This window comes from Balaenoptera ricei, chromosome 10 (genome assembly GCF_028023285.1).
Source record: "Balaenoptera ricei isolate mBalRic1 chromosome 10, mBalRic1.hap2, whole genome shotgun sequence".
NCBI classification, from domain to species: Eukaryota; Metazoa; Chordata; class Mammalia; order Artiodactyla; family Balaenopteridae; genus Balaenoptera; species Balaenoptera ricei.
This window is the reverse complement of record NC_082648.1, coordinates 36,520,178-36,544,687: the sequence shown is the minus strand read 5'-3', so window position 1 is coordinate 36,544,687 and position 24,510 is coordinate 36,520,178. Positions and strand designations below refer to the sequence as shown.

At 40.0% G+C, this 24,510-nt stretch overlaps 1 protein-coding gene across 6 annotated transcripts in view; it reads left to right on the top strand.

Annotated features, from left to right (window-relative positions):
• ADAMTS20 (ADAM metallopeptidase with thrombospondin type 1 motif 20) overlaps positions 1–24,510 on the top strand; it is a 297,000-nt gene that overhangs the window by 94,581 nt on the left and 177,909 nt on the right. For 5 of the 6 annotated variants that reach the window (XM_059935677.1, XM_059935680.1, XM_059935679.1 and 2 more), the window contains exons 1-2: positions 7,734–7,901; positions 8,489–8,850. The exons of the other annotated variant lie outside the window; for it this stretch is intronic. In XM_059935677.1, the coding sequence (XP_059791660.1) occupies positions 7,811–7,901; positions 8,489–8,850 (453 nt within the window). In that variant the 5' untranslated portion in view covers positions 7,734–7,810. Of the gene's footprint in view, positions 1–7,733; positions 7,902–8,488; positions 8,851–24,510 lie in introns of those variants that run through there. 6 annotated transcript variants of the gene reach the window in all.

The following is a 24,510-nucleotide window of genomic DNA, read 5'->3' as shown; positions in this document are numbered from 1 at the left end:
TCCCCCAGCATCTCCCTTTGTGGCTTCATCAGGACCAAAACCTTCCTTTCAGACCTTCTCAACTTACCTGACACCTCTCATCCGCTGCCCTGTCCTTCCTTTTCAGAAAGTGACTTACTTACCTCACAGAGAAAGTCGAAATCTGAAAGTGTAATTCCTCAACTTCCTGCCACTACACTGACATATTAACCTGGGTTGTAACCCACCCTTTAGCAGCCACGTATCTCTTTCTGCCCAAGGCCAGACCATCCACTGCTTCACAGGATCCCATCCTTGCCTCCTCTTTCTTCTCTCAATCTTCAACTGTTCACTGTCTCCCGGCTCCATCCTATCAGGTTTTAAATGTGCTCAAGACACTTGTCTTTAAAAAGTTTAGAAAACACAAGCCCTTTTCAAACATGCATCTCTCAGATGCCACTCTCTCTTCATAACGAAGCTGTCTGAACTTCATTCTGAGCTCACTGTCTGCGCCCCCTCCCCGCTGGTTCACATTCATCCTACTCCCGTTTCATACCAATAGCTCCATGAAGGTTGTCGATGATTTCGTTTTTGTGAAATCCAATAGATACTTAACACTCATTTTATTTGACTTTCTCCCCTTCTTACTTGACTACACCTGTCTTTCTGGAAATACTTTGGTTCTTAAGTAATCTAATTTTGATTCATATTTCAACATTCTTTCTTGATTCTTTAAGACAGCATTTTGAAATGAACCATCCTAATAGCTCTTTTTCCAATTCCAGCTGTGACTAACCAATCCCACAGAGGTGGGCATATCTCTATCCTTGTTTCTATATTAAAAAGAGACATGGTGCAGAGGAGAGAGATTGAAAGAGAGAGACTGAAAGAGAGAGAGGGGAGAGAGAGAGAGAGAGAGGGAATGAGAGAGAGATGATAGATGTTTCCAATATGCTTTGAGAAATGCTGGGCCAAGTTTTGAGAGGAGAGGCTGGGGGGTATCTGTGGTTACATAGCACTCAGGGACTACTCTGGAAAAAATAAAACCCTGAGTATTGTTTTAACGCAAAATAGAGACAAAGTGAGAGGGGATTTGAATAAGTTCACATGTGGGGCTTTGTCATAATAAGTGCAGAACGGTGCTTGCCAGTTCTCACTGATTAGTCATAGATGTGGTTTCCATTGTGATTTCACACATAGGCTTAGCTCCCCACCCTGCTCCTCCTACCTTCACTGTAGCTTACATTAGGTGAGACAAACCACTAACAAGAATAATTAATAAATATTTCAATGCTTTAAGGTCTGATCCAGATCCTGGAAAGATACTGTCAAAAATAGATAACTTAGCTTACCATTCCTTATTTTGTATTCACTCAAGGAAATGGGGATCTAGGTATTTTCCAGATTTCCAACTTCATATGGCTCATGTTCAGTGGGCATGTTAGAATTTTTGTTTCCTTCTGGAAGAATGGAGAAAACATGACAGTAAGAGATGATATCTGGTCCGCATTTCAGCAACTTTTCTATGTTGGATACTACAAATTTTGTGTGTTCTCAGCATCACCTCAAAGGTAGAGGAAAGTTAGAATAGCACCTATTGTATTTATCTAAGACCACATAAGTGAAAAAAGGCTATGTAAGGCATTCCTTAGGCAGATGTAGTATACGTTCAAAGTGATTTCTAAGAGTTCACTTAATTTAGCTATGCCAGACTGAAGATGGTTTTATCTTTTAATTATATACATTGAATAATTTTGGTCAAGCAAATCATGTGGTAGATAGATGGTTAGATAGAGAGGTTATGCTCACAGTTCCAAAAATAAGAATATTTTCATTTATAATATTAATTAAACAAAACAGTATATTTGTTTTACTGTACTGTGTGACAGGGACCATTACTTTTTCTTAAAACAGATTGAAATTCTTTTTAAGAATTTTTCTTAGAGTCACTAAAAAAAAAAAAAATTAAGGTCCTCAGTGGAGGCCTTGAAATGTATTTGAGTTTTGAATACGTTCACTACGCAACTGAGAGTAAGTCTGGTAAATAAATATGCAGCTTGGGCAATGGGTTAACAAAAAGTATGCAGCAATAAAATAGGTAAAATGATTTTCTCATGTGGCTTATAATTGGGCTCTGGAACACACTTTTCCAACCATTTTTCCTGCACCTGCAAATAAAATTAGGAAAAAGCAAACAATCGAAAAACAATATAAAATTATGCTTGCTTCAAAGTGTCTTTCTTACTTTAATTTTCTGTAAAAACTACATGCCTTTACATGAAATATATTTTTGGTCTCAGTTTACACAGTGAGTATATGAAGTAATGGAGACCCTGCATTTCTGTTGAGTTCATTTCAGTTTTTATCACCCTAATAGTTAAGGAATTCTTCCTATATTTGTGTGCAATGTAAAAGGATGGAACTAAAAAAATCAGTGTCCATAAATCTTACCTCTATAGAATTTCTCAAAAATGGCCGTGCAATGCCTACTTTTCTCTCTAACCTGTTTGTGAAACTTGGTTGACTACATGCAATTCATTCGAGCTGCATAGATCTCCACTGGATGCCAAAATATTGATTTCAGCTTTTGGTTCCCACCCTATTCTGTCTCATAAAGGAATAAAGAATTTCTTCAAATTCCTGTATTACATCCCAAAGTGCATTGTCCATTTTTGCTACCCTCTCTTTAAAATGAAGATCCAATATCCATATTGACCTTTTTCAGTCCACAAACTCTTCCACTCCCCGGTGATTGTGTGTTTTTTTATACTTTATTTCAAATCATAAAATTACAGAGACATAAAATGTTAGGCTTGTAAATGGTCACAGAAATTATCCAGTCCAGTCTTCATAATTTATCAGTAAGAAAACACATTGAGACCTCAAAAGGCTAAGTAAGAGATTTGACGTATTTGTTTTTTGGTGTGACAATGTCCTTGAGTATCAGTCTAACTAGTCCATATTTTTATAAAATAAATGGTTATAATATTTGAAAAATGTAATGTATGTTGAAACCAAACAGCACAGGTGAATTTTTGTTTGGTGTCATATTCTCCTGAGTGAAGGCACTTACTTGGCTCTTTGCAAACACACCAGTAGAGTCTTATATTTAAACCGCTCAGTCATCATCATGTTAGCCAGGGACCTCCCCAGCTAGAACAGAGTTGTATTATTAGCTCCTCCCATTGCTTCCAGAGTTTTGTAATTCAAGCTGGACTGGGAAAGAGTACTCCTTTCTTCTTCTGTCTTGGGATGATGCCATCCTTTCCTTCATTTGTTTGCTGAGGCTCCTTGCCTTATTTTCACCCCATCCTGGTGGCATTCCACCTTATTTCGCATTCAATCATGTCACTGGGGTAAACTTCAAGACTGGCTCCTGTGTTTTCTGATCTTCTGCCATTTTTTTGTTTTCCTGGCGTAAAACTCTACTGGTTATATGCCACAGTGTCCAGTTCCAATTTAACACCACCTTAGAGGAAAGTTATTCTTGCTTTTTCTAAATGTATTATATCTTTGCCTTAGTGTAGAATTTTAAATAAATCTTAGTGATAATAATTTTTCCTGACCTTTTCTATCCCTAATACATTGCTAGAATTTTGTCTCATTAGCAAAATGAAATGAACAATATATTACTTATTTAATACTTTGTCTAGAAGGAAGCATTTTGTCTATATGGATCTTAGACCATAAACGATCAAGAACTTCTTTTCAAGAATAGTTGATCAGAAAACCAATTTTCAGGAGCAAGACACATCAGTTCATTATATTTTGCAGAATTCCAAATATAAAGGCCATTTAAACAGAAACAATTGTGTAAATGTTTGGAAAAACTTACATCCTTTTAAAGCAGTTGATACTTCCAATTATATTTCATTTTTCATGGACTATTATCATTACTCTCTATAGAAATTCAAATGATGTATTCATTGTGAATCCATTGTGTCAAAAATACTTCTATCAAATAATCCTATAATATTTGTACAACCAACAGGTTATGAACCTTAATATGCAGTATAGTATAAAAGGTAAAAAAGTAACATTTTAGATGTAAAATAATGATTAGATCCATCAGAATTCTACATTCTCTTGGGTAAACTTAGTACATCATGGTTTAAAAGAAAACCTGTGAATTATTTACGAATTCCTCAAAATCAGAGGAAAGTTATTAGATTTCCTTTTTTTCCCTTCCCTCGCCCCCACTCACTTCTCCCTTTCTTTCTTTCTCCCTTCCTTCCTTCTCTTCTTTCTTTCTTTCTTTTTCTTTCTTTCTTTCTTTCTTTCTTTTCTTTCTTTCTTTCTTTCTTTCTTTCTTTCTTTCTTTCTTTCTTTCTTTCTTTCTTCCTCCCTCCCTCCCTCCTTTCTTTCTTTCTTTCTTTCTTTCTTTCTTTCTTTCTTTCTTTCTTTCTTTCTTTCTTTCTCTCCCTTCTTTCTTTCCCTCCTTTCTTCCTTTTCTAAGTCATGAGTTAAATACCATGCAGTTAGCAATGTATTTTAATAAAATAAAAATATGTTCTTCGGAGGGATGTATACCCCTCTTCCTTTCCTTTTTTGTTGTTGTGTTGAACCTTTCTTTCCTTTCTTATTTTTAAAAGAAAAATCAAATAAGTAGTTAAGTGACTGACAATAGCCATGGAAGATATTTTGTTAGAATTTTCTTGACATTTTTGGCTCGTGAGATTCTAGTTATAGGTTCTGGTTATTGGATTAAATTGTGTCTGGAAATAAATATTTACCTCAAAAGATTATTTTAATATTTAATACCTGAAGTTCTCTTAAACTTTTTCCATATAGTAAAGAAATAGTGGTGTTTTTTTATAGCAAATATTTTACTTAAAAAGTTTATTATATTATTACATGCACATATACACAGAAAAATGATACATATCATTATGATATGAAAATACACAAGACTGCAGATGTAAGAAATTTCACATACCACCTCTTCAACTAGAACATAGATCGAGAAACAAAATGGTATCAGCATCTTAGAAGCTCACTCATATTTATTCCAATCTCTATTCTCTCCAGCCTAAGAATTAGCCACTTCTAATAAAATTGAGCAGTTTTGCCTGCTTTTGTATATTGCATATAGATTGAGTCATTTTATATGCACTATATTTTGGGGGGGCTCTAAGTCTTTCTCTAAATAATATTTTTTGTGAGATTCATTTATGTTGTTGCATGCGGCTGTAGATTATATGTTCTCAGTCTGTCTAGCATTCCACTGTGTGCATATGTCACAATCTATTGATCTATTTTACTGTTGATTGATGATTACGACTGTAATGAGATTTGAGCTAGTATGAAGAATACAATCTACTCTTAAAAAGTATGGAATTTGAGACCAAAGAGATTTGAGTCTAACTTGATGTGTGATCTGGGGTGATTTACTTAATTTCTCTTGGGGGGAATGCATAAATTAAACGAGGTAACCTTTCTAAAGTCCCTTGTACAGTGCCTGGTATGTCAAAGGAATCCCATAAGTGGTAGCTATAATTACCCATGTGGAGAAATGCTTGATTTAAATGGCATAGATTAGCTTATTCATGACACTTTCACTTGGTAGGGAAGCAGAAAGGAAGAGAGACAAATAATGTGAATATCATAATGGGCCTAGTCTAGTATAATGAAAAAACTTTGGTGTCAGAAAGGGTTTGTAGATATCCAGTTAGTTACTTAGATACTGTGTAACATTTACCTTCTATAAAATGAAGGAAATAATGTTCTTTACTGAACACTGTAAAGATTATAATGACATAAAATACATATCCCGTACATTTTCCCGCTTCTTTAAAACAGGAAAAAACAGCCCTATTCTTAGACCATTGTTTCCAAAAAGAGCAGGTTGAAAATCAAATATCACATTGCAAATACTACTTTGAGTGACAGACATTCTGTGATGGAAATGAAGTATCTACTTTGCCTGCAGTCGGCAGTCAGATAGCCAGTTAAACAGGTGCAGATCTATTTTCTGTTATTTGTATGAAGGTAGGCATAGCTCCTAAGGTAAAGATGCATTCAGAGCTGCAGTGTAATTGGAATGACTCTAAATTACGGTGTACTGAAGGTAACCACTAAACAGACAAGTGTGGGTCAAGTCCATTTTTGTTTTGCTTAGAGTAACAGTAGGATTAATTTAGAAAAACAACATGAGAAGTCTGTAATTCTGTGATGAATAAAATGACACTTGTGAGCAAGGGGTACAAAAGAAGGGGATAGATTGTGGAAGAATTACCATTACAGAGCTGGGTAATTTCCTTGGCAAAAGTAAGAAACTCTCCTTCCTTGGACAAGACTGTTCCACATTTGATACAAAAGTAAGGCGGTCTGTCATGAGAGGTCAACTCAAAGCAAACAGAATTTTCATTGTTGTGAGCTCAGAGGAGAAAGGGCAGCCAGGGACTAAATTGAGAGTGTATTCCTTTGTGTTTGTGAAGAGTTACTCATATATTTCCTTTACTTTTTATACTCATATTCTTCCTCTCTCTTGGTTGGATTTCAACAATATCTGACCACTTCCACTTCATTTTTTTTTCATACTGGTTATAGGGAGAAACAATTATGGAACCTGCAAATCAAACAGGTGGATTTGGGAAATGAGAAAGGAGTTCTGAAATGATGACTGCTTTCTGCTGCTATTGAGGTTTATCCAATTTAACAGACACAAGATGACTCAACTGGATTCAGAGCTACAATAATTGCTGAGGAAGATAACTGTGGATACATGGGGTCATTTGGATATTATAAACAAAGGACATATGAATACTGTGAAACTACCAGCAGAAAATCTCATAAAAACAATGACCCACAGGCAGGGGCAGATCCAAGTTTTGTGGGGCTTGACATTTATATAATTTTGGGGGGCTCTTTATACAAAATTAAGTACAAAAAAGAATATTAAAATGAAAAAAGTCACAATAAGTTACTGGAACTTTGGAGACTGAGATCCTTTTTTCTCTGGCAACTGCCAGAAATTCTCACCCAGAAGTGTTTGCTGACTGCAAACTCACCTTTGCTTTCCCCTCCAACACTGAAACTCACAACAACCCCTCGGGTGCACAGGGGTCCTTGCAAATGAGGCCTGGCCATCCTCTTGCCTATAAGAATTTCCCGCTGTAGCTTACTTTATCTCGTTTGAGAAGTCTAAAATTACCGTGAAACATAAATAACAGAAACTTTCCTTCTGATGCTTGCCGTTTCATTGTAAGAACTAAAACCTCACACACCTACCTATCCCCTATCTGGACCTCGGCCGCGCAGCTTGTATCAGTCCCAGGTTTTACGGGTACCGGGAGGGTGTCCAACTGGGCCTCGGGCTACTCACCACGCTGCACGCCCACAGCGAGAGCCTGCAGCGACCGCACTCCGCTTGCGGCTAGGGGCTGGGGGCGGGCAGCGCGCCGGAGGGCGAGCCCGGGCCGCGCCTCCAGCTGATTGGCCGGGCCCGGCCCCTGGGGGCGGGCTCTCCCCCCCAGCTCGCCAGGCCCGGGGTGGCTATATTGGCACCGTTCCTGCTAGGTCGGGTCGCTTCCTCGCGCTAGGCTGGACGCAAGGAGAGGTCTTCTGAGGGCTGTGCGGGCGCAGGAAGCGGAGCGAGGCTGCCGACTGCGAGCCGGAGGCTGCGGGGCTGCAGTGCGATGAAGCAGTGGCTCAGCGAGCGGAGGCTGGCGGTGTGGCGCGACGGGCCGGCCCGGGGCCGGGGCTGCTGCTCCGGAGGCTGCTGAGGCGCCGCGGCTGCCGGCGCGGAGAGCGGCGGGCGAGAGGGAGGAGAGGCAGCGGAGCGCGGGGGAAGCCGGCGGGGCGGCGGGCGTCTCTGGTTGGCCTCCCCGGTCGGAATCCCCCCGGTGGAACCATGCGGGTGGCCAAGTGGCTGACGGGGCTGCTCTACCAGCTCTCGCTCTTCATCACCAGGTCTTGGGAAGTTCACTTCCACCCCAGGCAGGGTAAGGTCACCGCGGGGCGCCTTCAGCAGCGAGGTGGGACGCGGGCCCGAGTGGGACGGGCGGACGGAGGGAGGCGGGGGGAGCGGCTCTGCCCGCTGGGGGACCCTGGCCCTGCCGGGGCTCTCGGGACTCCGGAATCAGTCAGCCCCAAGCATCCCCGGAGGTTGCGGCTGCGCGGTGTTTCGAGGAATCGCGCGCGGGGCACACGTCTCCCTCCGGGGACCACGCGGCGGGGACGCGTGGGGCAGGGTGGCGCGGGCGCCCGCGGGGCACGAGTTGGCGGCGGCAGGGAGGCGAAGAGGGGCGCGAGAAGGAGGTGCTGCTGAGGGCCCTGAGTGTCAGGGTCCCTGCTTGGGGAGGGTGGAGCGAATCGGGGGTGTGGGAAAGCAGGCAGGCACACTCACAGAGCGCACGTGTGTGTGTGTGTGCGCGCGCGCTCGCCAGCGTGTGTTCTTTCGTCGCGCCCCGCCGGGGGTATGGGGACCTGGGGCCTCGGCCCTCTGGCTGGGACGTTTGGTTGAAGAAGTTCGGCGCTGGGGAGTTGGAAACGGGGTAGGGGCTCAACGGCCGTATCGCTGTGGTTGCAGAAGCCTTGGTGAGGACACTGGCCTCCTACGAAGTGGTGACCCCCGCGCGGGTCAATGAGTTCGGCGAAGTGTTCCCAAAGAGCCACCACTTCAGCCGGAGGAAGCGCAGCGCCGAGGCGCTGGAGCCCACGCCGTTCAGGACCCACTACCGAATCCGCGCCTACGGGCAGGTCTTCCAGCTGAACCTGAGCGCCGACGCGGCCTTCCTGGCTGCCGGCTACACAGAGGTGCACTTGGGAGCCCCTGCGCTCCGGGCTGAGGAGCGCCGCACGGCGCCCCCAGACCTGCGCCACTGCTTCTACCGCGGCCAGGTCAATGCTCAGGAGGATCACACAGCCGTCTTCAGCCTTTGTGGAGGCTTGGTAAGCGCCCTCGGGTCCCTTGGCATTTTCTTGGGATCCATCCTTGCTCGTTCAGGGAGCCGGGCATTGGCTTTTGCCGAATGGGCGGTTGGTTGACCCAAGAGATCAGAGTGGGCCACCAGAGGGATTAACACCTAGATGAACCCAAGCCAGAGGCCACTCTTTCCTTGCAGTGGGGAGAAGGGTTTGGAGGATCAGCGTGTCTCTCCCTGCTGGGCCAAATTGACCCTTCTGTGCAAAGCTGCGAGAAAGAGTGTCAGATGCTGAGCTAGTCAGGGAGGTGGGCAGTGGCTTTCTGCTACACAGGAAGTGTGATTTCCAGCAGGACGACAGGCTCCTTCATTCAGACACACCCATTCTGGACCATCTATTAAGGCAGACTCCCCTGAATTTACTTAAATTCATTCCTTGAATGAAGAATGATAGAATGAAAAGAGAATGAATATACATAAAATGAAAAGGTTTGAAAAGAGTTTTTGTGTTTTTTTTGTTTTTTTTTTTGTTTTTTTTTGCTACTATGGGGATGGCCATTAATCTGTGAAGTACAAGATAGGGAAAAGGTTGACTATGCCAGTTTAAAATGCACTGCACTTAAAAATGTAGAGCATCTACAAAGATCTGGTGCCAGCAAATGAGAAATGATCATTAGAGTGACAAGAGTAAAAGATGTGGATTTTGTAAAAACCTCATTGCGGAGAGAGGAAATGAAATAAAATATTGGGTTCTATGTGTTTTATTTGTTTCTCTCCCTCTAAAACAGAGGTTCTAAACTTTTTTTTTTTTTTTTGGCCATCAACTTTTCAGCATTCTAGGGGAAACCCAGGACCTCTTCTCAGCATGATTTGAATGTGTAAAATAGCATACATGTTATTTAATTGGCTTCCTTTTAAATACTAACAGTAATCAAAATGTTACAAGTATTAGAATTTGTGGTGTCATAATACATCCTTTATTAATGTGTTAAATAATATCTATTGGGGAGGGGACTACTTACTTCTATACTTCTGTAGTGGCAATGAGAATAAACAATCCAGATAGTTTTGTGTTACATTACATTAGAGTTGAAGTAGCTATTATTTTATTGCTAACAAAGTCACAATGTCTGTGGTTTTACCTACAATCATAATTGAAGGAAATGTTACGTATCAGAGGTTAGGGAAAATAAAGATGTCTTTCTCATCCAAGTTCATGGAACCTCTGGTTGAGAACACTTACGTTAAAACATATATGAACTCACTTCATCATTAACTCCTCTGATAAATACGTGTTCAAGAAGAAACAACTAAGAATTTGGCTACAGGGTTCTTTCCAAGTATTCTAGCTTTTGTTGGGCAAATTTTAGATGAGCTTCAGAACATCAACATTGTTTACTCTTTGATGAAGTAGAAAATTGATAACAGTTCTCTCTAGGCCAAATGTAATACTTCCTTTCAGGGTAATTGATGTAAGATGTCTTCCTGGGTGTGAGTATTGGTCATTACTAAGTAGATTTGGAACATCTCTTTGTTCTTTTTTCTGCTATTATCTTGATATATATATGTACGTATACATATATATATATATATGCCTTGGACAGTTTTCTTTTTGGCTGTAGTTAAATGTAAAATACAACATCAGAATGGCAGAAACACACTAATATTTACACAGCCATCTACACATCAAAGGAAAGAAAAATATTCTCTTTTCTAGAACCTTTCAAAATGTTTAGTTTGTCTAGAAAATTCTAGATTTACTACCACAAATTTGTCATGGTTAGTATGTTTTCGTCATTTAGTATTTAAGGCATGGAAAAAATTCCAGATGGGAAGCATTATTAGGAGTGATGTTTCTGATCATGTTGATTCATAAGTTTTGTGCAGTTCAAATTATTATTCAATATCTCCTTTTTGAAATCAGAAAACAGTTGGAAATGTTTGTTTGTTTTTTTCTAAGTATTTGTTTTATTTTATTTATTCATGGCTGTGTTGGGTCTTCATTTCTATGCAAGGGCTTCCTCTAGTTGTGGCAAGCGGGGGCCACTCTTCATCGCGGTGCGCGGGCCTCTCACTGTCGCGGCCTCTCTTGTTGCGGAGCACAGGCTCCAGACGCGCAGGCTCAGTAGTTGTGGCTCACGGGCCCAGTTGCTCCGCGGCATGTGGGATCTTCCCAGATTAGGGCTCGAACCCATGTCCCCTGCATTGGCAGGCAGATTCTCAATCACTGCGCCACCAGGGAAGCCCCTGGAAATGTTTTTAAGTCATAACAGGAGTTCATCCTTTCCTGTCACTGTGTCAATTTGGATATAATTGTCTAGTTATTATGCATTATCATGCATAAGTCCATTTGATTTAAGTATGTACTTTGCTTTTGATAGACTTACTGATATTATCAGAGTTTGATTTAACATCAAAAAACATATTTTCATACCTATGTAACTCAGCTTTATCTCCATTTCTCTGTATGTGTAGGGCTGCGTTGAGGACATCAGTCACGGCAGAGATAGAAAGTTTCCCGTAATACAGCACATAGCTAGAGGTACCAGGATCTAAAAATCTTGTAGAAGTATGATCAGGACCAATTATAAGTCTAAATCACTGATGAGATTAGTGACATTTCTTTGATTTTTCTCCCTTGTGATATTAGCACTATAACGGATATTAGCTGTATATTTATGATTGTTTTATTTCTACCTCGACTCTATCCTTAGCACTCTTTAGAATAATAGTTTCATCAAATGTTGGAACTTCTGGTAGGTTTTAGAGTCCATTTATTATTATATCAGATTCCTGTTTTTTAGTCTCAGATTAATCTTTAGATCCAGATAAAGTTGTGTTACCCACAACCTGGACCAGTTGAGTTTTTGCAGATCCTCCTTGATACAATGCCCAAGATGTCAGTAATGCTCACCTCCAGCCCTGCTCCTGCTACTTCCCAACTCATCTTCGTGACTTTGCATGTGTGCAGCTGTGGTGATTCAGCTTTGATTTTTGTCAGTCCATTAAACACTAAAGTTGAGATTTACTGAAGGATTTTTGGAGCCAATCCTATTGAAGTTCTCTTTTGCTAGTTGCTCTTTGCTTTTAGTTTTGCTTTGAATCATGAATGGATGTTGTACTTAATCAAATGCTTTTCCTGAATATATTGAATGAGTGTGTGACTTCCTCATTTTTTTTCTGCTGATGTTCATTGTCATGGCTGGATTCAAGCAAATGTTGACCATTGATGAAAACTGACCTCATACAGGGCAGTAAAGTGTTCTGAGGCCTCTGTATTGTTTGGGAGGAAGGTGGGGAAATCATACTGTCCTTCAGTTTCTCTAGCCTCCGATGTCCTTTGTGCCTCAGTCTCCTTGCATTTTTTTGGCACCAGCCGCTGAATTCTGGGCCTGAGAACTTGTGGCTTTTCTTTGCTCAGTTGGGGCTCACTGACTCTTTCCTACCTGGGATCTCTCTGTTGCTGCGTATCCCTCTGAGTTCTGGATGCAGCACCTATTTGGCTTCTTGTCTGGCTGATGCATGTGCAGCCTTCAACACAGGGTCACTTAGCTCCTGCTGCTGTGCTCTCTCCACATAAGGTGGTTTGGAGATGCCATTGGTAATCTTCCAGACCCCTCTAAGGCTCTGAGACCCTCCATGGCATATGAAAGTCTAGGGGGACTTGATTTCTCCCTTCGCCAAACTCTGCCACACCTCTTATTTCAGTGAGTGCATGTGTGTGTGGGGGGGGCGGGGCTTGTAGAGGTCCCTCCCTTGAGTCCCACATAGCATGCTAAAGCACTTCTCTTGGCAAGTCCTCCTAAACTATGTAACATGCCTTCTGCCTCCAGGGCCTTAAACCCCCAGTGGAGAAGTCAGTGCACATACATCTTCCCAGCCGTATCCTTTGCCTCCATCGTTCTTTTCTTCCTGGAATCCACTAAGTTCCCCTTTCACATCTCATTCATTTGAGCTGTTCCCCTTGCATCTTCCCATTTGAGGTAGCATCTACCTTTCCTTTCTCTGGTGGCTACTGAGGCATGTGACTTTTAAAGGTAGGGAATACAAACCAAGTTACTACTTTCCAAATATCTCTGTACATACAACCCTTTAAAAAAATTGACATCACAACATACTTATGATTTCATTCAGTTGCTAGTGTTGCATTAACCTCAAACATATAAACTAACGTTTTCTTTTAATTTCTACACAGCTCCTTTTTTTTTTTTTAATTAATTAATTAATTTATTTATTTTTGGCTGTGTTGGGTCTTCGTTTCTGTGCGAGGGCTTTCTCTAGTTGCAGCAAGTGGGGGCCAGTCTTCATCGCGGTGCGCGGGCCTCTCACTGTCGCGGCCTCTCGTTGCGGAGCACGACTCCAGATGCACAGGCTCAGTAGCTGTGGCTCACGGGCCCAGTTGCTCCGTGGCATGTGGGATCTTCCCAGACCAGGGCTCGAACCCGTGTCCCCTGCATTGGCAGGCAGATTCTCAACCACTGCACCACCAGGGAAGCCCTACACAGCTATTTTTTTTCCCCACTTCTAGACGTCTTAGTATTTACATGTTTTTCTCTTTCACTAAACCACTGAACCATGACTTGTATTGTTTAGTTTTCTAAAGTGTTTTGGGCCCAAGAATCAGAGGGGCTATGAGCCTGCCAGAAAGTTTCTTTGTTTCATGTGGGTATAACTTTCGCTTTTCTAATCTTTCCTCCTCTAATTTTTCTTTCTTCTAAGTGTAAGTATTTATCACATAATTCAAACATTTCTGATTATTTATTTTGACATTTCTAAAATCTATATTAGATATGAAAATAGAGCCAAATCATAAAATTACCTATATGTAATATAATGGCTAATCAAACTCTGTTTTTAGTTCGTTGATAAAGTCACAGAATATATAGTTATCAGACGTTAATATCTCTAGATTCAACTCTAAACTTTGTTTTCATGGTCATATTATCTATTTTCTCATGATGTTGATACACTCTTGCCAAAGTAGAGGTCAGTATTCCATAAGTTGTAATATTTGGGGCATATCCTTGTCAGAATGGCATGTGTAAATTGTATAGAGGCTATTCTCAACAACCCCTGTCCCTCTGTCAGCTCTCTTACATTACCTGGTGTGTTCCCTTCTTCCAGAGGCCCTCAGGGACTAACCCGACCGCCTAGACAATTAGCTTCACTGTTTCTTGGTGGGATTTGAATCAATGCAGTCTTTTTGGTTGAAAGAAACAGTTTCCAGATGTCATAAAACCAGACATTGCATCTGGCTTGTACAGTATTCTCACGGAGTAGCTTGCAGTGGCCGTGTGTACTTTTTTGAAGTTTCTCATGTGAACCATTCTGTGGCATGTCAGGCACTAATGCCCTCTGATGACTCATTATTGACGTGCTGTAGTACCTCCATGTTCAGAAAGGAAATAAATGTATGGAAACTATCAATAGTGTCTTTACTGGTTTTTGTCTTATTGGAAAACTTTATTTTTTAAACTTCCTATTTGCTCAGAAGTCACACAGCCTCAGGTCATTACACATGCCATTCTGTATTCATATTTTTTTGTTGGAAAATTCATAAGGACCCCTTTTAGTTATTCCTATACTTAGTCAAATACTCAGACAACCCTAGGGAGAATTTCTTATGCCTCTACCTTTAACATTTCGAGTGTTAGCCTAGGTCCTCCACAAAGCAGATGGCAAGGTGGGATTAAATGTGCAGAGTTTAATAGGGGAAGTGACTGTGTTAGAAAAAAGGAGCGAGCAGTGGAGTCTGAAACAGGTGAAGAGAGGATGAAAATGTTGGGTAGAAGCATCCCAGGCTGCCGGGTAGTCTAAGCAAGGTTCAGCAAAGCCCCCCTCAAACCAGATTTGCCTGGGAGAACGGTCCCTTGCCTCCTAAGAATGAATTTCCTCTTCATATCCTTGCCACACTCAGTTACTGGCTGGAGTGGTGCATGGGAGATATGGCTGGGGCACAAGCACAGATGGATCTCAAAGCCTGGAGTGGGGGTCCTTGGTCAATTATGCTCAGCATTCTCAGGGCCACCACATAGTGACACCGGGCACACGTACACACACTCAATGAAAATAGTCTGTTAAATACAGTTAACAGAGGAGTACAAGGAGTGCTGGGTGAACTTTGAGGAAGGAGGGAGTAAGAGTGTTATGAGACCTGGGCTGGAGGAGACTTCTCAGCTGGACTTTGAGGGATGAATAAACATTTGGGGATGTGAAAATTCAAGGGCTTCTTGTGGGTCTCTGCAGCTGAAGAGTAGGGTGGATTAGGAGGTGAGGGTGAAAGGTAAGGTTGAAGTCAGATTAAGGCCTGGAATGTACTGTGGAGGCATGAAGGCTTAGACTGTAGATGGTGGGTTAGTTTGATGTGTTGGGAGGGGTCTGCCCTTATGCACCACTGTGCCAGGAGCAGGGGAGGCAGTGAGGCACTGAGAAGACCACCACTGCAGTAAGGAAGACCACTGTAATGGTAGGGAATGGGAGCCGCAGGAAGTAATGTGGTTGCAGTGGCGAGAAGAGTTGGGTCCCTGTGGAAGGTGCACTATGAGACCAGTGGTTCTCAACTGGGGCAGTTTTGTCCCCCGGGGAACATTTGGCAGAGTCTGGGGACACTCGGTTGTCACAGCTGTGCAGGGGGCAAGGGAACCTACTGGCATCTGGTGGGTAGAGGACAAGGATGTTGCTAAACATCCAACAGTGCCCAGAATAGCCTCCTACAATGAAGAATTATCAAAATGTCAGTAGCGCTGAAGTTAAGCCACCTTGTAGGAGACCCATTAGAATTTTGGACCAGAAGAGCAGACAACCAAAATGGTTCCAATGACTCTGACTTAAATGACTGAGTGATCCTGTAGCCATTAACCAGGAAAGTTAATAACAGGAGAGGTGGCAAGAAAGAGATACTTATTCTAGAAACATTTGTTTGATTCTATCATAGGTTTACTTTAATCTTCATGATGGTTTGAATTTATATTTACTCTTCTTTTTGTCTAGAATGTCCTTTGCCTTAAACTCCTACGCATCTTTCCAGATCCATCCTGAGCCTTCCTTTCTTTGCCCCATCTTCTCTAGAAAGAGCTGACCAGGTCGTATACATATATCTTTGTTAAATAATATTGCTTTATAACATTTTGACAATATATCATGAACATCTTTCCATTATATACCTACAGAGTAGTTCTTTATCATTTCTTACTGTTTTAAATTTCTAATTGTTATAATGACTTTGGGCTTTATGTCTTCGTAGACATTTTAGTAAGAGGATGGCAGAGGCTGTCCTGAGAACCACGACCTGGACCCCACAAGAACGTGGCCATTTCTTTGACAGTTCTCTCCACTTTTAGTGAGTTCATGTGACTTCAAACATACCTCAGTGCCTACAAAAAAGAGAAATGTTACAGAATTTACTCCTTGTTAGTGATGTTGCTGGGACACTACTATTTATGTAGCTGAGTCATTTGGCTGCATGAATCTCGGGTAAATGAGTCCAGAGTCTGTCTTATTTTCTTGATCCTCATGGGTAGGGACATGGTGAAAGAGCAGTGTCTTTTTAGGCGAGTATCAGCAATGTTGCCTCTGGAAACATTTATACTGGAGATCTGGAATTGCCCTGTGGAATGGGGAATAAAGAATGCTACTAGAGGAGAGAAGACTCTCTTTTCAAAAACTTTGCAATGAATCTTCTGCTTTAGGCTTCTGCGGCCAATTACATATTCTTCATATCATCGATTCATTCGTTCAATGTGTGCTTATGTATAATACACTATTTCCTAGGTATGATCAGTGGTGTTATAATGAGGAGCTGTCAGGGGAAAAAATCTTTTGCATTGAACAGAGTACCCCAAAATAAAGATGAATCTCAGAGTTAATCTTCATGATCTTTTATTACATAACACTTACACTCTGCTTAGGGTAAAAAAGGGTAGCTGTAACATTTGTGTTTTTAGTGGAGACTTTTCCATCCTATATCAAAATATACTCACTTTCAAAACAGTTACTGACATCGTTTTAACACACATTGTCTTTCTAAGGAAGTTAGGTAGATAGAATTATTTGTTTTGTTTTATAAGTCATGGAACTGAGGTTTGAGATATGAAGTGGCTTGCCCAAGATTCCATGAGTGCAGACCCAGGACTCATAGTCAGGCTTTCTTATTACAAATAGCATCAAACTGATTCTAATATGACTTATGATTAAAGATTGAGAAACTAAACATTTTAGTCTTCATGCTAGTAATTACCAGTGATTCAGGCCTTAAACGAAAATCCAACTTTATTAATAGTTGAGAGCAATCTGTTACTAAAATAAATTCTCAGTATTGGCTCTAATTAACTGCCTTGTTTAATAGTACCTTTATTTTGAACTAGTTCTATAGCTGCCAGTGCTAATGTGATAACTGTAAATGATTTGGGAGAAGAGTCCAAATGGTTTACATTTTGTGCTTGTTGTTTTTACCCTTTAATAAAATCTGAGAGTACATTATTATTTGTGGCTATAATACATGTGTTTGCCATGTATTTAGGGAACAAATATATGAATGAATGTCAACATACTGAAATAAGAACATTTTGGAAAAACTATTGTATAGAAATTCTCTAAACATAAAAATTTTGACCTATGAGAGTAAATTGGAACCAGTTGCATAATCACTGGCTGCCTTGGCAAATAGAAGATCATTGCTTCAAGTAATTGGGAACCCCTTGCCCAAGTGAAAATTAGTTATGCTACTTTTAATAGTCATCAAAAGAAAGGCTTTGGAATTTGATTGGCATTTCTCATGAATCAAATTGCAGTGCCCCTCCGCAGATAGGCAGGTTGCTAAAAATATGGCATGATCTAAATATAATTCTACGAACCACCTGTTTTATTAAGTCCTCTGATGCCTTACGAGGTTCCTTTCCAAGTTGAAAAAAAAAATTAAGTGCTTCCTTAGGAGCCTTTAGGCAAAGCTCTAATATTTTTATTTTTTGAAGAGAAAGTCCTCTGCAGTGGGGTGGCTTATAGAAAAATTGCTGGAAGCAAAATGTTTTTAAGTCCTTCATTGATAAATACGGGCAAACCCCTTTGAGGACAAATTATTTTTTCTTGAAGTTACTCTTTTAAGCATAAGGTTTTGTTGAAGAAAAGGCCTCTGAGTTATAAAGGCAGTATTATTAGCAGGCTAGAGTGTTCTAGCATGACTAAAGTTAGTGCTGATGGACTCGATACAACTATATTCATCTTTCACATGAGAGTGCCGGTTGGACCCATGTGTGGGTTTATTGGAACATTATCATAGAAGTACCCCATAGTCAGATTTTCATCCAAAAGGTATATAAAAAAAGTTTCCCAAACAATACTGTAAATATCCGTACCTTGAAGTGTGTGACATTTTTCAAAATACTTTTGGGATGAGTAACAAGCTGCCTAATTCCTATTTGTATCTTTTACCAGGATGCTATCACATTTCTTCTGCTCAGCATGCTTTTTAAAAAAGGTAGAAAGTGATTTTTTCCCATGGGTCCATTTACTCAGGTTTCAAAAGTAGTCTTTGTTACCTCTAAGTATAGTTAATTATTTTTTCTGGGAACGCAAAGAAAGCTGGAATTTTGGTATATATTGAAAATAAGTGATTTGTAGTTATATTTGGAAAATAAGCACTGGTAGAATGAATGAAATATGCTAGAGTATAGTATACTAGAAAAGTATCTAAGAAATAGATGAATTCTTTATAAATTCTTCTATTTTACAGACTAGAATTTCAGTATATCTGATGGAATTTCCTTAATTTTTAGGCCTTTTAAAAATGTGTAATCCTAATATACTAGTACATTATGTAACCAAGAGCACCTACACATTTTACTTTTCAGCATTAAAAGAAAACAAAATCATGTAACTATATCTCAGACAAGTCCCTAAACTATTGTAACTTAAGAATATTAGAGGAAAAAAAAAAAGGATTACTAAAGGGTATATGGGGGGAAAATCAGGTACTTTACCATGTTACAAAAATGTTTATTTCGGGCTTCCCTGGTGGCGCAGTGGTTAAGAATCTGCCTGCCAATGCAGGGGACATGGGCTTGAGCCCTGGTCCGGGAAGATCCCACATGCCGTGGAGCAGCTAAGCCCGTGAGCCACAACTACTGAAGCCCGTGTGCCTAGAGCCCGGGCTCCGCAACAAGAGAAACCACAGCAATGAGAAACCAGAGCACCGCAACGAAGAGTAGCCCCTGCTCGCCGCAACTAGAGAAAGCCCGCGTGCAGCAACGAAGACCCAACGCAGCCAAAAATAAAATAAATAGATAAATTTATTTAAAAAAATGTTTATTTCTACAGATATGTGTTGAGTGCCTGCTATGTCTCAGGCAATGTTTTAGGTTTAGGAACTGTAAAAATAGTAAAGCCTTTGGTACCTTTAAGGAGAGGTTGATGTGGTAATAATTATGAATGTAAAGAAGAATTTATGACTATAATTGCCCTAATCATTTAAACAGCTTGAAGTGACTGTTCAGTTAAAATAGTGATTTACATATGCTCTTTACAATGGAATTTAAAGCAACAATTTCAAAGTTATTATCCCTAAATAATTTAAAGATAATTAAGAAATGAAAATGAAGCCTCATTCACTAAAACTGTGCTTATCATAGCATCCATAATTTAGTTATTCATTTCTGAATTGCTTTTTCACAGAAATATGCTTTTCTAAGTGGAAACTTGCCAAGTTTTACATGTAGGTAAATGTACATTTGTGTATTCGGAGGCGTGATGAGTGCTTTTCAGCGTCAAGCATAATGAGAGCAGCCTGCCCCTACCTGCTGAGCTTCTGCTGCGTATCCCCTTGTTGGCAAAGTTTCAGCCTCACTGTTCTCTGTCACTTGAACCTGCCAAGCTTTTCCCCGTCACTGGGCTTTTCAGTCACCGCTCTTCTGTTTGCAGTGTTCTCCCAGAGTTTTCCATGGCTACCCCCTCGTTATTCTAGCCTCAGCCTAGAGTGCCTCCCCCCACCCTCTGGGATTCTCTGTCTCCTTGCCTTATTTTATTTTCTTTATGGTACTTGTTACCACCAGGCATATTACATCTTTATTATCTGTCTTTTCCCATATAAGTATGAATTCTTTGAAGACAGGGATTTCGTCATGCTCACCTCTGTATCTCTAGCCCCTAGAACTCTGCCTGCTCATTAAATATTTGTCAGCTGTCTTGTAGGGTTTGTCAGAATTGGTGTATGATCACTAGCACAGTGCATTGGGTTAAGGCACGAACTGTGGAGCCCGCCTAACTGGGCTCACATCTTGGTCCTGACACTTACTAGGTGTAAGACTTGGACAAGGTACTTAACCTCACTGTTCCTCATTCGTCTCACCTGTAAAGTGGGGATAATAATAACTTACCTCAGTTATTATTAGATGGAAATAAATTATAAGTGTATATGAATGATGTCTGCTGTATAGATCCGAGTTAGCTATTGAAATTATGATAAATGCCTACCCTCGATGATTTAGCCTCACCAAACTAGAGAAAGAGATTTATCGATCAGAGCTGACCATTCGAGGGATTCTTTCCACTCTCTTGACTACCAGTGGGTGCAAGTTCTTTCTGTTTCATCCCTTGCTGTCTTGGCAGCTGCACAAAGATATTATTGAATCTTCTGAAGTTACTGCTTTTACTCTCCTTCCTCCTCCCATTTCTCGTCAAACCTGTTGATAATTCACCAATGGAGCCCTTCTCAGAATGTTTTCAAGTGCCTAAGATAAATGACAAAATAAACCAATTTTACTGAAACACAGTTATCAGGATATTAAAAAGTTATGTAAAATTTTACCTATTACCACATTAAATAAGATCTAATGACAGATCTAATAACACAGTTGTTGAGCATAAACAATATTTTGAGACCTCAAACATCTTCATGTGATGAAAATATCTGCTCTCCACTGGCAACATCACTGGGATTTGTTTGCCTACATTCACAGTTGAAGAAATTTCTAACTTTCAGTTAAAGGTTCACGGTAATAAAAATGCAATTTTTTTCTCACCTGCTTATGGACTCTTTTTATTATAAATCCCTACATTCAAGAGTTCATATCCTAGCTCCAGCTTGCGTGTCCAGATTTGTCCTGCTTCTGCTCAACATAAGCTGAGTTTACAAAAAGTAGGAAATAATCTCTTCCTTGGTGTAACAGATATTTACTGTGTACCATGCTGGCTGTGTGTCAGGTACTGTATACGGCAATATAAATTCAGGGCTAGGTCTCTTCCTGTATGAAGCCTGTCTGATGAGGGAGAACAGTTATAAATAGCAAACGAATATATAAATACAACATCGTAAGTGCTCTGAAGAAATCAAACAGTAGTAAACTCTAAAAAAGTAATATATTTTCAGGATTAGGGGTAGGGATGCGATTACCTAGTTAGCTGGTAAAGGAAAAACTTTCTGGGTAGTTGCTATTTGAAGCTGAGACTTGAACGATGAGATGGAGTCCACCAGGCACAGGACTGTGGCAGGAATATGAGGTGAAGGGTGGGAATTGGGAACAGCGTATATGAAGTACCTGAAGTGAAAAGGACGCTATACCTCGTCCATCCTGAATCCATCTGCTTTCTCCCACCTCTACCTGTACTGTTTCTAATGAATCCTTCTAGCATTTCTTTAGTAGCAACCAGTGAAATAGAAATATTTAGTTTTCTTTCCTTCCTTTATTACACAAATGGTAGTATACTATACATCCTGTTTTACAGTTTTATATTTTGGTATAATAATTGTATTGGAGGTCTTTCCATATCACTACATAAAATGTTTATTCTTTTTTGTCTGTAACCACAAGATATTCCATTATATGGTTATACCATAGTTTATGTAAATATACTTTAACAGTGGACTTTTGAATTGGTTCCCATATTTTGCTGTTAAAAACAGTGCTGTAGTTAGTAACCTTAATTATGTTAGCTCAACATGTGTGGAAATGTACAGTACCTGTAGGATAAATTTTCCAAAGGGGAATTGCTGTGTTAAAGAACAAACACATTTGTAATTGCAATAGATATTGCTAAATGCTTTGCATTGTGATTGCACTAATTTACATTTTCAACAGCTGTGTATCAGAGTGCCCGTTTTTCCACAGACACATTTGAAGTATGTTATAAAACTTTTAGAATTTTGCCAGTCTCATAGGTGAAAATGGTTTCTCAGTTTAGTATTAATTTCTGTTCTTCCTGAGTGAAGTTTAACATTTTTTTAATGGGTTTTGAGTCATGGTTAGAATGACCTTCCCTATTCCAAAGTTAAAGGGGTATTCTCTCATGTTACCTTCTAGTGCTTTTACAGTTTTATTTCAAAAGTTTACATCACTGACCCTTTGGAATTTATTCTGTGTGGGATGTATCCAAATTATTTTGTCCAGATGTCTGCCCACATGTCGCAATCTATTTATTAAATATACTCTTTCTTCATTGATTTGAGATGCAGTGTATGTACTAATAATACTAAGTCCTATGGTTTAGGATTTATTGCTTGCCTTTCTTTTCAGTACATTGGTCCGTTGGTCTCCTCATATGCCAGCATTGGAGTATTTAACTAATGTGGCTTTTTAATATTTTAATATCTTGTAGTCTTAGTCCCACCTCACTGTTTTCTTTTTTTTTTTTTTTTTTTATTTAATTTATTTATTTATTTATGGCTGTGTTGGGTCTTCGTTTCTGTGTGAGGGCTTTCTCTAGTGCGGCAAGCAAGGGCCACTCTTCATCGCGGTGCGCGGGTCTCTCACCATCGCGGCCTCTCTTGTTGCGGAGCACAGGCTCCAGACGCGCAGGCTCAGTAATTGTGGCTCACGGGCCCAGTTGCTCCGCGGCATGTGGGATCCTCCCAGGCCAGGGCTCGAACCCGTGTCCCCTGCACCGGCAGGCAGACCCTCAACCACTGCGCCACCAGGGAAGCCCTCACTGTTTTCTTATAATTATCTTGGTTATTTCTTTTTTCTGTATGTACTTTGGAAGCAGTTTACATGTTAAAAAATCTGTTGGTATTTTTTTGAGATCTTGTTATATTGAGGAACATGGCAAGTGGTTTCTAAGTTCTCTTCCTTTGTTCTCCAGTAGACCTTTGACATTTTACAGGAATCTGACAAATTTGTTTTATTCCTGGGCATTTAACATTTTTGTTGTAAATTGGATTGCTTCTTCCATAGTATCTTCTCACTGTTTTTTATACACATGAATATTATTGAAGCCTGTCTATTTTCTCACTGAATTCACTTAGTTTTTATAGTAGTTTTTCAGTTAGTTCTTATTTGTTAAGGTATACACTGATGTTACCTGTGAAGATGAAAGTTTTAACTCTTCCTTTCCAATTTTATGTTTCTAATCTTTTATCTAATTCTGTTGTCTAGGACAGGTGATACTGGGCATCCTTATATTCCTGATCTAAGTGGGAATGCCTTACATGTATCTTTGTTATGCGTGATACTGTCTTTGGGCTGTGATAGAGTTTATCTTGTTAAGGGAGCATCTACCTATTTATATTTTATTGATGTTTTTAAGATCAAGAATGTTTGGTGATTTTTTTCAAAAGGAATGTGATTTTTTTTCCATTTGTGTAAGTGGTTATGATGAATTAAGATTTCCAATATTGAGCCATAGTTACATTCTTATGATAAACTCCATCTCGTCATGTATTTTTCGCACATTACTGACTTTTGTTTGTTAATACAGTTTCGGACTTTTAGCTTGATATTCACATGTGAACTTGTCCTGTATTTGTTTTGTTTTACTGGGTTGTTGTTTTGTTTTGTGCTGTCTTTACCAGGCTTTGCTATATGTTTGCACTAGCTTCATAAAAATAACTTGGATTTTTTTCCATTTTTGGGAACAGTTCAAATAACAATGGAATTATCTGCTCTTTCAAGGTTTGGTGGAATTCCTCTATGAAATCATCAAGGCCAGGAGTTTTTGTGATGTAACTCTGACATCTTTTTCTATTGTTTGGTAGAAAAGGGGTCTGTTTGGATATTTAACATTTCTGGAGTCATTTTGGTAAATAATATTTTCCCAGAAAATTATCTCTATCATAAGTTCTCCCTCTCACTGTCTGTTTTTCTGCTTTCCTCAGGCATTCGCATCTTGTAATCTTTCTCTTCCAACTGCTATACCATCACTGTCACCATAATTCAGGTTTTGTTACCTCTCTTCTGGGCTATAGCCTCTATCTTATAACTGCTAGTATTCTACCATACAGTGTCACTAGATTAAATTCCATGTCTTACAGTCTTATTCATTCCTTTAATATATGTTATCCAATATCCGCTATGTGGTAGGCATGACAGGCATGCAGAGAAGAATACAGGCAAAGCTCTCCTCTCATGGACTTGTATTTTAGTGGATGGTTTCAGACAAGAAACAAATATAAATAATAATCTATCAGGTAGTGATAAGCGTTATGGAGAAAAATGAAACTGGATAGTGGGGATAGACGTGGGAGGCTGGGTAACATTTTTTTTTTAACATCTTTATTGGAGTATAATTGCTTTACAATGGTGTGTTAGTTTCTGCTTTATAACAAAGTGAATCAGTTATACATATGCATATGTTCCCATATCTCTTCCCTCTTGCATCTCCCTCCCTCCCGCCCTCCCTATCCCACCCCTCTAGGTGGTCACAAAGCACAGAGCTGATCTCCCTGTGCTATGCGGTTGCTTCCCACTGGCTATCTATTTTACGT